General features: G+C 38.8%; 1 protein-coding gene across 2 annotated transcripts in view; it reads right to left on the reverse strand.

The window, feature by feature from the left end:
• Window positions 1-12,788, reverse strand: part of KPNA1 (karyopherin subunit alpha 1) — a 72,753-nt gene that overhangs the window by 10,849 nt on the left and 49,116 nt on the right. For both annotated transcript variants that reach the window (XM_062208839.1, XM_062208842.1), the window contains exons 6-10: window positions 5,555-5,686; window positions 4,509-4,597; window positions 4,027-4,126; window positions 2,667-2,830; window positions 1,225-1,303 (exon numbers count right to left, since the gene is read on the reverse strand). In XM_062208839.1, coding sequence (XP_062064823.1) covers window positions 1,225-1,303; window positions 2,667-2,830; window positions 4,027-4,126; window positions 4,509-4,597; window positions 5,555-5,686 — 564 coding nt within the window. The remainder of the gene's footprint in view (window positions 1-1,224; window positions 1,304-2,666; window positions 2,831-4,026; window positions 4,127-4,508; window positions 4,598-5,554; window positions 5,687-12,788) is intronic.

Consider the following 12,788-nt stretch of genomic DNA (forward strand, 5'->3'; position numbering starts at 1 on the left):
GTTTGCTGAGGAGAAATAGTCGGTGAGGCAGAAAAAAACAAAATAAGTATCACAGAAGCCTAGAAGACAATTTAAAGATACCATAGGCGCGGCCGGCGCCGCGGCTCACTAGGCTAATCCTCCGCCTTGCGGCGCTGGCACACCGGGTTCTAGTCCCGGTCGGGGCACCGGATACTGTCCCGGTTGCCCCTCTTTCAGGCCAGCTCTCTGCTGTGGACAGGGAGTGCAGTGGAGGATGGCCCAAGTGCTTGGGCCCTGCACCCCATAGGAGACCAGAAGCGCCTGGCTCCTGCCATCAGATCGGCGCGGTGCGCCGGCCGCAGCGTGCCAGCCGCGGCGGCCATTGGAGGGTGAACCAACGGCAAAGGAAGACCTTTCTCTCTGTCTCTCTCTCACTGTCCACTCTGCCTGTCAAAAAAAAAAAACCATAGGCGCATCTGAAACATCAGAAAGAAAAATGGCTACAATTATCACTGGAAGTGATCCTGTCTGATGGTAAAATTGAATGGACTTCAGAAAACAGGAGGGAACAATCTTCCTCACATAGGAAAACTTGTCATATACAAAAGGAGGAAGCTGTCAGAAAAGATATAAAGATGATAGAGGGGCCAGCACTTCGGCGCAGTAGGTTAATCCTCCGCCCATGTCGCCAGCATCCCAGTTCTAGTCCTGGCTGCTCCTCTTTGAATCCAGCTCTCTGCTGTGGCCTGGGAATGCAGTAGAGGATGGCCCAAGAGCTTGGGCCCCTGCACTCACATGGGAGACTAGGAAGAAGCACCTGGCTCCTGGCTTTGGATTGGGGCAGCTCCAACCTTTGCGGCCACTTGGGGAGTGAATCAGAGGAAGGAAGACCTTTCTCTTTGTCTCTCCCTCTCACTGTAACTCTACCTCTCAAATAAATTTCAAAAACAAACAAACAAACAAAAAAAAAAAACCCACAAAACTTAAGACAGAAAAAAGATCTTTTCTAGAACTTTTGATGCTTACAAGAACCATTCCAAGAGTAGAGTGAGACAAATCTGCCTGACCCAAAGATAAGTCATTATCATTGGGGGACTCAAAATTGCTACAATAGGTCAACAGATAGTGAAGGTTATAAGAGTACATGCCCAAGATAACATTTTAAACAAATACTGGCCTAATTAAATAGAATTAAATATTATAAAGAAATAATATAGCTCAACATATTGTTTTGACAAAAAACAAACTGCCATTTATTCATACCTGTGTCTGAATATCATCTCCTGTGACAATGTTTCCCACAGCCCGCAAAGCAGGAGAAACCACTTTATAATCATTATGCCTGTAATCATAAAAAGAAACATTACAGCCAACAGTTCTAACCATGGTCTCTTTTCCTTAGGACCAAAATGCAAAAGAAATAATGTGTGATAGGATTTTAGAGCAGAAAGGTACTATCAAGATGATGGAATTTATTTTTGGAGAAAAACTGCAAATCTTTCCTAATAATCTTTCCCAGATCAACTGGATTTCAAATTTACCCTCACTTTCTTTAACACAGGTCTCATGTCCTTATTACCTGGTTTTCTGTGATAATGGAGAGCAACAGTGATCATTCGCACAATTTTAAGTTATATAAATTGTCTAGTCTTCACAGACTAGACACTTAAACTACCTTGAAAAATCAAGGTAGAATTCATACTTCAATACTGAACTTTTTCTACTAAAGCTACTATGTCTTCACTGGTCAAAAAACTATCCATATGAAGCTTTTGTTATACATTTGAAGAAAGAAATTAAGTCCTAATATCAAGCTAAATAATACCCTTTAACTTTCCTTCAAGGTCCTATTTGCTTTTTCCTCTAACGAGATTGAGTACCTTCTCAAAAGTATAGCAGTTCCTTCTTACTTAAGATCTGATAACTAAAAAAATAAATGGTTTAAAGCATGTATGAACCTAATGACTAATGAATACACTACCTTTCCAGATTTTAAATGCTATACTTCTGAGTCCTGAACCATCATGTTGCTTGTAATCCACAACAGCACCATGTTACTAATCTGCACCCAGCCTATGGCCAACTATAAACCCAAAGTCTTGTATTTTGTGCATTAAATTTATGTAACCCAATCCACATGTCACATGTGAGACAATGTCCCCTGGCATCTGCTTTGCACTTCAATTAAATTTGATGCTCCTTATAATTGTAGATTTCCTTCAGTAAATTATTTTATTTTTTCTTCTACTGGACTACCTGAAAATCTGAAACAGTCTCAAATCATTTATATTGCTAGCAAATCTTCCATTACATCATCAAAGGCACCCCAAAGAGAATAAAATAAGATTAAATGTCTGACACTAATCTAAATGCTAAAGAAGACAGAATAGGAATGACAATTTTTAGTGGGAATATGCCTTTTGATACCAAGTGGTTGGTCTGAAGTTATCCAGTATGAGCTGAAACTACACAGATCAGTGTTCCCAATGTTTCCACTGAAGGACTGCTAGAGCAGAAACCTGAGAGATTCTTTAAAACCAAAATGCCAAAACAATCTGATATAGACATAAACAAGTAACAAAAGAACACTAGCCTAAAAGCACTATGAATCAGTATAATATACAACTAATATTTAATTATTAGCAAATAGAAAACTAGTATCATGGGAGATGGGGCAAGCAGGCATTTTCTGAATGATATCTTACATCAGTAGCTCCACAAGTCTCCTACACACTCCTGCATCAATGACTGCTTGAATTTTATCATTGGGTCCATCTGATAGATATGAAAGGGCCCAGCAGGCATCAGCCAGTACATCAGTGTCACTGACAAACAGTAACCAGGAAAGCACATTCAGACAGGGGGAAACCTGTGAAAGGAAGATAGAATGATTATGAAATTTAACAGGATAAAAGACAAAGGAGATGAAACACTCCAGAAGGCAGTAAGTCATACGCTAGGTGATTTACAATTCTAGAAATGGAGCAGCAAGTGACTAAGTGGCATTTCCATCCTTAGGAATCTTGCCAGTGGTTTGCAGCTTTTTTTAAGTTTTTAAGCTTTTTATTCAGTGGGAGAAATGCATAGGAGAGTGCAGGCCCTATCTAAGAGAGGGAAATCTGGATTCATACCGCGTACCAGGAGCCAGCCATGTGGAGGAGCATGCAGGCCAGGAAGCATAGAGCAGCCAGGGCGCACAATGGCAAAAAGCCCCCCTCCCCCCCGAAAAAGAAAAAGGCTGGGCCCACCGTGTCCCAAGCCTTTAATCCACTTCCAAAGGCGTGTGGTTAATTAGTCTGATTGGCTGGTGGTCACACAGGTGTGGCCAGGTAGGGGCATGAGGTCACACAGGGGCATGGTGAAGGCGTGCTCTTCCAGGTCACAAACCTGATCGATTTTATCCTATATAGCTGCCTACATCATTCCCCTCTCAGAAACTCCATTCTCTTAATCCTAAGGGATGTTGAGGGGCACAGAATCCTATCTTCTATAGCTGCTTCTTGCTTATGAGGGGCGTAGTGCAGGCCGAGCCTGTCCGGGTCTGGAAGTCTCTGCCTTCTTATCTAACCAATTTTGCAGCTTATTATGATGAGGCAGTCAAAGCTCAAGAAAAGTAATTTCAGAAGCACAAATTCTTACAATGAGCCTCTTCCTCAAAATGCACTATTTGTAAGCTGAAGAGGTAAAGAAACTAGGAAACTTCATATTTTAGATACTTTGTTACAAACAAAAAAATGCTAGGGGGTTTTAAGATGAATTCAGAGATTTTTATAACAGAGGAAAATAATTCCAAATAAAAACAAATGAATATAAAGAGCCCGCCTTTTCTAGAAACTGAAAAAACTTTTTAATATTTTAAATTTTATCAAAATAATCTTTCGGTAAACATTAATACTGGATGGGGCCGGTGCTGTGGCGTAGTGGGTACAGCCGCTGTCTGCAGTGCTAGCATCCCATGTGGGCACCGGTTTAAGTCCTGGCTGCACTTACGAAAGCTAATATTGGTTGCCATATTATTTAACTGCATTTTTTCTGCCTAATTTCCCACGCAAACAAAATCCTCACCTTTGCAAATTCTGGTGGTGGACTCTTCCCTCTACAGAGATTAGACAATGCCCATACTGCATTCCGGGTCATGGTCAGGCGGTTTTGCTTTGAAAATAACCTAAAAGCAAGATATATAGATAGATAGATAGATAGATAGATATAGATATAGATAGATACATATATAATATATATGATACTAAATTATGTAATAGACATTAATTCTCTGATGGCATAAAATGTAAACACTATTTAATGCTACTGATAAACAGATATCCTCAAATAGTTTTCCTATAGAATAACTTATTTAATCTAACTAATTCAGAATTTTGGCACTGGAATAAAACAGGTGTTTCAACAAATGATCTGAACAAGTTAACGAGAAAACATCTGGAAAGAAAAGTAACAGGAAGCCCAAAATGATTTCCAAAGAGATACTACTTTCTGAGGAATTTCATACCTTTATTTTTCAAAAGAAAGAAAAACAAAAAGAAAGAACTTACTGCAAAAGAGGAGGAAGGATATTGCAGTCCAAGACATAATCCCTGCACATAGTACTATCTCCAGCAATGTTGCCTAGAGCCCAGACTGCCTGTGAAAGAATTATTAATTAAGGACAGTTATACAGTTTAATTCCTTCATAAGTCTTTCAAAAAATATTCCAGCATATCACAATAACACCTGTTAAAGTTATAGAGTGGTTAACCAACATTTTATACATGGATTATTAATATTCCCCAATTCATTCATCAAGGAACCAAATGAAACCGTTGTGGAACTGAGATAAGATGATCAGTAATATTCTAAATTTCACAATAAACAGAGGGGTAAAGAACCATTTTTTACAATCTTCATCTTAGGGATGAATCCCCTTGCCTAAGCAGCCATTCCATATAACCCTCGATTGTTAGAAGTCAGAAATTCAAATGGCTTACTCAGCTCATTAAGCATGTAAACAGGGAAGAGCAATCAAATCCAGATAACTTTAATGGGTAATGGATGTATTTTTTATCATAATGATGGTTCCATTTGTATTTATCTATGCCAAAACTTATCAAACTGTGCACTATAAATATATGCAATTCACTCTATGTCAAGGATACCTTAATAAAGCTGTAAAAAAAATCATGCCCATTTAGCTGTAATTTATCCCCATAAACTTCATAAAGTTGGCAATAACCAGAAATAATTCATGTTTTCTATGACTTCCTGTACACAATGGCAAAAATCTGCCACTTCAATCAACACTAACACTAGAGATTCCTGCAAGAAAAAGTTCTATTAATAACTGCTTACATGGTCTAAAAAAGCATTATCTATAGGATTAAGGAATTCAGGGATGGATTAGAAAAATGATTTTATATGCCTAGGAGAAACTGTGCACAGAGTCACAAAGAAATTTTCTATTTTTGGTTAAGTTAGATTTCTAAAAAAGTCCCTTTGACTAACCAAGGATTTAACGTGGCCAAGTGGTGAAACTTGGGCCCTGAGTATGACTGAAGGGAAAATTTTTATTCCTTCATCTGCTTATCTTTGTTTCACTTCTTACCTGTTCCTGGACATCTTCAAACTCTGAGCTTAGCAACTCTATGAAGATAGGCACAGCTCCTGCCTGAATCACAATCCGGGTCTGAAGAGAATTTCCTGAAGCAATATTTGTCAGTACCCAAGCAGATTCAAACTATAAAGATAAAAATAATTTGTATTACCTTATTATAACTTAATGGCTTGATTACTTGAAATAATAAAAAAGTTTGCTATACACAGAGTCTGATCAGATCATTATTCACATATAACCTATCAGTTAAATTCTGTCTGAATTTTAAAAGAAGAATCCTCAGAAGAAATAGCTTCGCCTAGAGAAATGATCAGGGTGGCTAGAATTTCAGATCAAGGTAGAGTTGACATGAGACTATAAAAAAAAGTAAGGGGGAGCCAGGGCTGTGGGTAAAGCCACCGCCTCAGTGCTGGCATCCCATATGGACACCAGTTTGAGTCCCGGCTGCTCCATTGTTCCGATCCAGCTCTCTGCTATGGCCTGGAAAAGCAGTGGAAGATGGCCCAAGCGCTAGGGTCCCTGCACCTGTGTGGGAGACCCGGAATAAGCTCCTGGCTTTGGATTGGCCCAGCTCCGACCACTGCAGCCAATGAGGAGTGAACCAGAGCATGGAAGATCTTTCTCTCTCTCTGCCTCTGCTTCTCTGTAACTCTCTGCCTTTTAAATAAATAAATAAATCATAAAAAAAAAAAAAGAGGATGCTTCATATGCTGATACAGAATTATCTTCAAAGGTATAAATGGGGAGAAAAAAATCAAAACAGTGTATATCATCACACTGTATCATCTTTCGGGTTAAGAAGAAGTCATGCATTAATTTATTGCATAGATTATGTAGGAGGAGTCACAAGAAGCTATAAGTACTTGATACCCACATGGTATGTGTGACAGAGGAGTAAGGATGGGAAAGACAGTTTTCACTGAAAAGCCTTCTGTGACTTTTGGCCTTGCATTATGCATATTACCTAATAAAAAATAATTTCTAAAGGACAGGCAAAGTGAAATGGGGGCAGAATATTAGTCTAAACCAGATAAAATAAAGTCACAGTGAAGGGGCAAAAGATATTTAAATGTTAGGTAGGTCAAAAAGATTTAACAGGTACACAATTAAAAGAAAAGAGCGTGAACACCTAAGAGTTTCCAGTAATTTTGAAGGCTATAAACCATGTACAGAGGTTAAGAGTTTTTGAAAAGAACATTCTTAATAGGGAGAAAAAAATGGGGGTAAATGAATAAAACTTAATATAGCATTACAGCACTGGTTAATACAAGATATAAAGAAAATTATGGGGGCCGGCACTGTGGCACAATAGGTTAATCCTCTGCCTGTGGCGTCAGCATCCGTATGGGCGCTGGTTTGTGTACTGGCTGTTCCTCTTCAAATCCAGCTCTCTGCTATGGCCTGGGGAAGCAGCAGAAGATGGCCCAAGCACTTGGGCCACTGCATCTACATGGGAGACACAGAGGAAAGCTCCTGGCGCCTGGCTTTGGATCGGCCCAGCCCCAGCCATTGCTGCTATTTGAGGAGTGAACTAACGGATGGAAGACCTTTCTCTCTGTCTCTCCTTCTCACTGTCTGTATCTCCAACTCTCAAATAAATAAATAAATAAATAGATGAAATCCTAAGAAAAAAAAAAAAGAAGAAAATTATGAACAAAAAATACAGTATATTACTAATTTATGTATGTCTAACAGCAAGTTGACTGGTTAGCCTAACACTGAGAAATGGGATTTCTAGATTGCTTCCTGCATTTATTCAGTCTTCTATTTATCTTTTAATGAAGCACACACACAGAAAGAACAAAATTCACCAGTACGTCTTATGAACAAGAGATCAATAACATGTCATCCATCCAAAGGTATGTCTGAGACTCTTCCAAGTTTTCAGATCGACTAAAAGGCAGAGAAACTAATTCATCATCAATCATTTGGGGTGAAAGAAGATGGGAAGAAAAAATGGGCTGAAAATCTGATTAGCACAGTCCCAAGGCTTGATGAATGGATAGCAAATTCATAGAAGACACCTAAAAAAAAGGTTGTTCAGAAAAACCTGTAACAGTGACATATAAGGTGACTTGGATCCTGAACATCAGTAGGAGGCCCAGATTAGGAACAACACAGTTAAAATATACCAGGGATTTCAAAAAATTCATGGAAAATGGAATTAAAAGACAAATTTTTGTTAAAAAAAACTTTAAATCCATTCAGTATTTCACTAATAGTTAATTTCCATGAACATTCTGAAGCATCATTGTATAGTCTATTTGATTTTTGGTTATAACTAAAGTTCAGAAGTCCTATACATTAAAACCTGAATACTAAAAAATTAAACTCTTTATACATTCATCTTTTTAATTACATTAGTAATAAAAACAATGCTCAAACCTTTTAAATGTGTCTGCCTTATAACTTTACTTCTGTATAGTATGTACACTTTCAAAGCACTACTCACATTCTGTCAGATGATGTTCACAATAATCCAGAGAAGACATTTTATATATGAGGAAACTTTCAGAAAAAGATTTCACAATTTGACTAATGTTTCAGCACTGTAATATACCCTAAGCGAAGGACTAATTCATGGCCTCCTAATCTAGTATATTACTATGAAACAAATCCATAGTTTCCTCTCTGAAACATACCCATAACACTGGCATAGGAATATCTCAGCTGCTTATACTATGGGTACCTAGGGCAAAGCAATTTCAGGAAAAGGTACTGATTATTTATATTATTTAAAAAAGACAGCTCACCTAAAACTGGAGTTTATTTTGCTAATAAAAAAATTAACCAACCCAGAAACACGGAATATAGCAGCCGGCTATGTGGCGTAGTGGGTAACGCTGCCAGCTCCCTGCTAATATGCCTGGGAAACCAGCAGATGATGGCCCAAATCCCTGGTCCCCTGCACCCATGTGGGAGACCCGAATGATGCTCCTGGCTCCTGGCTTAAGCCTTGCCCAGCCTTGGCCATTCTTGCCAGCAGGGGAGTGAACCAGTGGATAGAAGATTTTCTCTCTGCCTCTCCTGCTCTGTAACTCTTTCAAATAAATAAATAAATCTTTTTTAAAAAAAAGAAAAAGAAACACATAATGCAAGTATAAAATCAAGCTGTCCTATCAAAAGTAGGCTCAAAGCTCAATCACCAGTCATTAGATACTGCAGAAATCAAAGCAAAGAAAGCAAAATTTTGAGGAAAAGCAAGGAAAGGTGTTTGGCGTTGCAGTTAAGATGTTTACAACCCATTTGAGTGCCTGAGTTCAACACTTGGCTTTGCTTCTGATTCATCTTGATGCCAAGACCCTGGGAGGCAGTGGTGATAGCTTAAGTAACTGGGTTCTTTATACCTACAAGGGAAATTTGGACTGAATTTCTGATTTCTCGCATCAGCTCCTGGCCTGGGACTGTTGCAGGTATTTGGGGAGAGAACCTGCAGATGAGTATGTATACTCTCTCTTGTTCTCTTCTTCTTCTACTCTCTTTCAAACAAACAAGCAAACTAACAGACAGTGAAGAAAAGCAATCTGGAAAGAATAAGATCAACATACATGCCTATCTGTATCAAAGAGTAAAAGAACCTCAATGAGATTTTAATGCATAAGAAATGGTAGTAAATGAAGGGCACATTAAAGAGTTATCAGTGAAGAAAAAATGACTCCAAATACTAACTGGTGCCATACTTCAAAAGCTCTCAAAAGTTTTAGCACCAAAGGTGTCAGAGATAATGAGAGGGGGAATTCCAGAATCTGTTCAACTGAATAAAATAGAGAAGCAAAACAAAACAGAGTGACAATGATTAGGAAAACAAAAAACAACAGTATGAACACAGATGACAAAAAATTAAAAATTAGAACATTTAGCAAAAGAATAATGTCCTACAATTATGATTATTATTATTATTTTTTAATTTGGGAAGTCAGAGAGAGAGGGAAGACACAGGAGAGAGAGAAATCTCCCATCCACTGATTCACTCCTCAGGTGGCCACAACAGTCAGGGCTAGGCAACGTAGAAGCCAGGGCCAGGAGCTTCTTCTGGGTCTCCTACATGGGTGGCAGGGGTCCAAACACTTGATCTCCCACTGCTTTTCCCAGGCCATCAACAGAGAGCTAGATCAGAAATGGAGCAGCCAGGATAAGAACCAGCACCTATATAGGATGCCAATGTAGCAGGCAGCAGTTTTACTCACTATGCCACAATGTAAGCTATGGTTATTATTTAGAAGTCTAATGATAATGATAAAGTCTGATGATAACTTTTGAGTGCAAAGAAGACCGAAGAAAGGAAATCAAAAAGTAGTTCTGCTAACTATTCGGGACAGAAGTAGATGAATAACTATAACCAGTGGGCCACTGAAAAAAAAATAACCATACTTATGTATTTATAAGGCATTAAAAATAAACATTTGTGGTGCAGGCTATACTGCCACTTGCAATGCCAGCATCCTTACCAGAGTGCCAGTTTGAGTCCCAGCTACTCTGCTTTTGATTCAGTTTCCTGCTAATATACCTGGGAAGACTGCAGAGACAGTCCAAGAACTTGGGTCCATGCTACCCATGTGGGAGAACAGGATGGAGTTCTTGGCTCCTGGCTTCAGCCTGGCCCAGCCTTCCTGGCTGTCATAGCCACTGGGGAGTGAACCAGATGGAAGATCGATCTCTCTCTCTCTCTCTCTCTACTTCCTCCCCACAGCTACTCTGTCACTCCACCTTTCAAATAAATAAAAATTTTTTAAAAATCATATATATACACAGGGTGCTTATTACATTGATATTTTCACTTTGTAAAAATTAATCAAGCTATATTGTGAAATTTTCTTTACCTATACATACATTTGTCTGTGATACTTAGGTACGCACATGAGAAAGGGGATGAGGTGAGAGAGAATTCTCCCCTTAAGTACAGACTCCTGCTGATACAGGATGAAGCAACCATCAAATGTGTTTAACATTTAAGTATATTTAAAATCTGGATGCACTTTCTGAACTATGTAATTTCCTTTTTATCACAAACTGTATTTTAGGTTTTATTTCACCAAGACATATAGCCTTTTGTTTATTTTCGTAATTTTTTAATGTTTCAGCCTGGGGCACTGGATTAGACTTTAATGTGAAATACAGTTGTGAAACAGGAAAACACACAATTAATGGGAAACACAAATGCATGAAGTTATGATACAAATAGCCAGAAAGACCAATTTTAAGTAAGTAACCATGCGACCCAGGAGAAAATTAGTAACCTGAAAAAAGGAAAAGAATCTAAGAAATGGTGTTAGCCAAAGTAACAAATGGAGGCCAAAGTAACTAAAATCTTCACTTCCCTTTGTTTTAAACAGCTATATTCTTAGTATTCCAAGAATGACATCACGTAAGGAAACAACCTACCAAGCAGCTGTAAGCTTATGCATTCTAACTCCACCACTATTGATTTACACTGTCTAGAACTGGCTGCTACTGAATTCTGTATGGCTAAGATTTGTTGTTCTTTTTCTCTTCTCTTTCTCAGTCTCTACCTTCTGGTGCTCAGTTCCTTCAATAAGGAAAGTGAGAATCAAAGCTGAAGTACTTCTGACCTCCTATCAAGTTTCCCACTCCAGGTTGAGGTACGCCTGGTTCCCTTTCTCCACTTGGATCAGGACTCTGTTGCTGACCACCTTGCCGGTTCCACTCTGGTTCCTAGCAAATGCCAGGCTCACCTGGAGAGCAAGTGAAAAGAAAGGCTCACATCAGAAAAATAAACCCAGATATCAAACTCTGCAGAGAACAGTGCCTGAGTTATCTGAGCAACCTTCCCAGAAAGGCAGAGATCAATGAAGATGGGAAAAGACACAGCAGGATGAAGGCTTACTGCAGTTTATCACATTAAGCTTTTACAGGGGACAAGAAAGGTAGGAGAGGGGAAACTAAGTCAATTTAATTCAACTGTACAATTTTTACAGACGTGCCTATCTAAAGTTTGGAAAGAGAAGCAATTAGCCTATTTCTAGGTATTTTTACACGTTTCTTTAAAGTTAGGGAATGCACCATCGTGGTACTGCAAAAGACAGTACAAAAATGCTGGGTCTGGACTCAAAAACCAAAGAAATTAGGTCCACATAATATATCACAAAGCAGATCATTCTCATGCCAAGGGCTAGTATGTTTGAGACCTAGACGCCATTTAGCTTCAGAATGCTCTTAGCTAAAGACATTGTTTGCATCCCAAATCCTAGATTCTACCCATGCTCCTCTCCAGTCTGAGGGCAAGCGAGTACCTGGGTAGCAATGCCCAAAGCAGATATTTTTATCTCCCAGGTTTGAGGTATCTCATTGATTCTGGAAGCCAGAAAGGGTAAAAAATCCTCCAATAGATTCACAGTTCTTCAATTATGGAATAAGAAATTGTTTGTCTACTGCATTTATTAGTGAGCTGAGTCATCAAATCTCCTCTTGGTAAAAAAGATTCTTTCTGGAAAAGAAACGGCAACAGCCCTATTCCAAAGGCACACTATTCATATTTCTACTATGCAAGTGGGATCATCAGGAACACCAGTGTTCTGCAGGAAGACAGACGCTCTTCCTGCTACTGAAGTGGTCAAGGTTGCCCATTAGTCACAGTGGAGAAAGAATACCACGCTGTGCTTACATGTGCATAGAAGAAAAGCTGGATATGACAACACTTAGATAATAAATAGGTTGGTTATTTCTCAGTCTAAGAACTAAGGTGGTCACTTCCAGAGGAATCATTTTTCAATCTCTTAGCCTTGTGAGAGTTGAGACAGAAGCAAATTAAAGATTTCAGACAATTTTTGATGTGTTATGATGTTAAGTTCCAAGATACATTAAGATCTAAGTTCCAGAATGAGAGTACTGAGTCAAAGCACGATTTACATGTGTCAGCCAGGAGAGGGCACTGTCTGAGAATACACTGTCTTCATCAGAGAGTACAGGAGCAGAATATAGAAATGGGAAAAGACACAGTTTTTTGCCTTTTTAAAATTTTAGGTCTGGAAGGTTATATCATCTTTGTTTAATGCATTAAGGACTTGGACCTCTGCAACCACCTATTAAAAACTTCTAGATTCAGAAGTAAATTTAGTAACTCTCAACTACTCTCATTCTCAGAGATGGAATACTTCTTTTTTTCAGAATGAGCAAAACGACAAACTTCCCTACTTCCCTGTTCCTACAAAGTATTTCAAATGATAAACTGCAATAAAGCACCTCATTGGGTCCCCTTGGATCTCTT

This window comes from Lepus europaeus, chromosome 2 (genome assembly GCF_033115175.1).
Source record: "Lepus europaeus isolate LE1 chromosome 2, mLepTim1.pri, whole genome shotgun sequence".
In the NCBI taxonomy this organism is placed as follows: domain Eukaryota; kingdom Metazoa; phylum Chordata; class Mammalia; order Lagomorpha; family Leporidae; genus Lepus; species Lepus europaeus.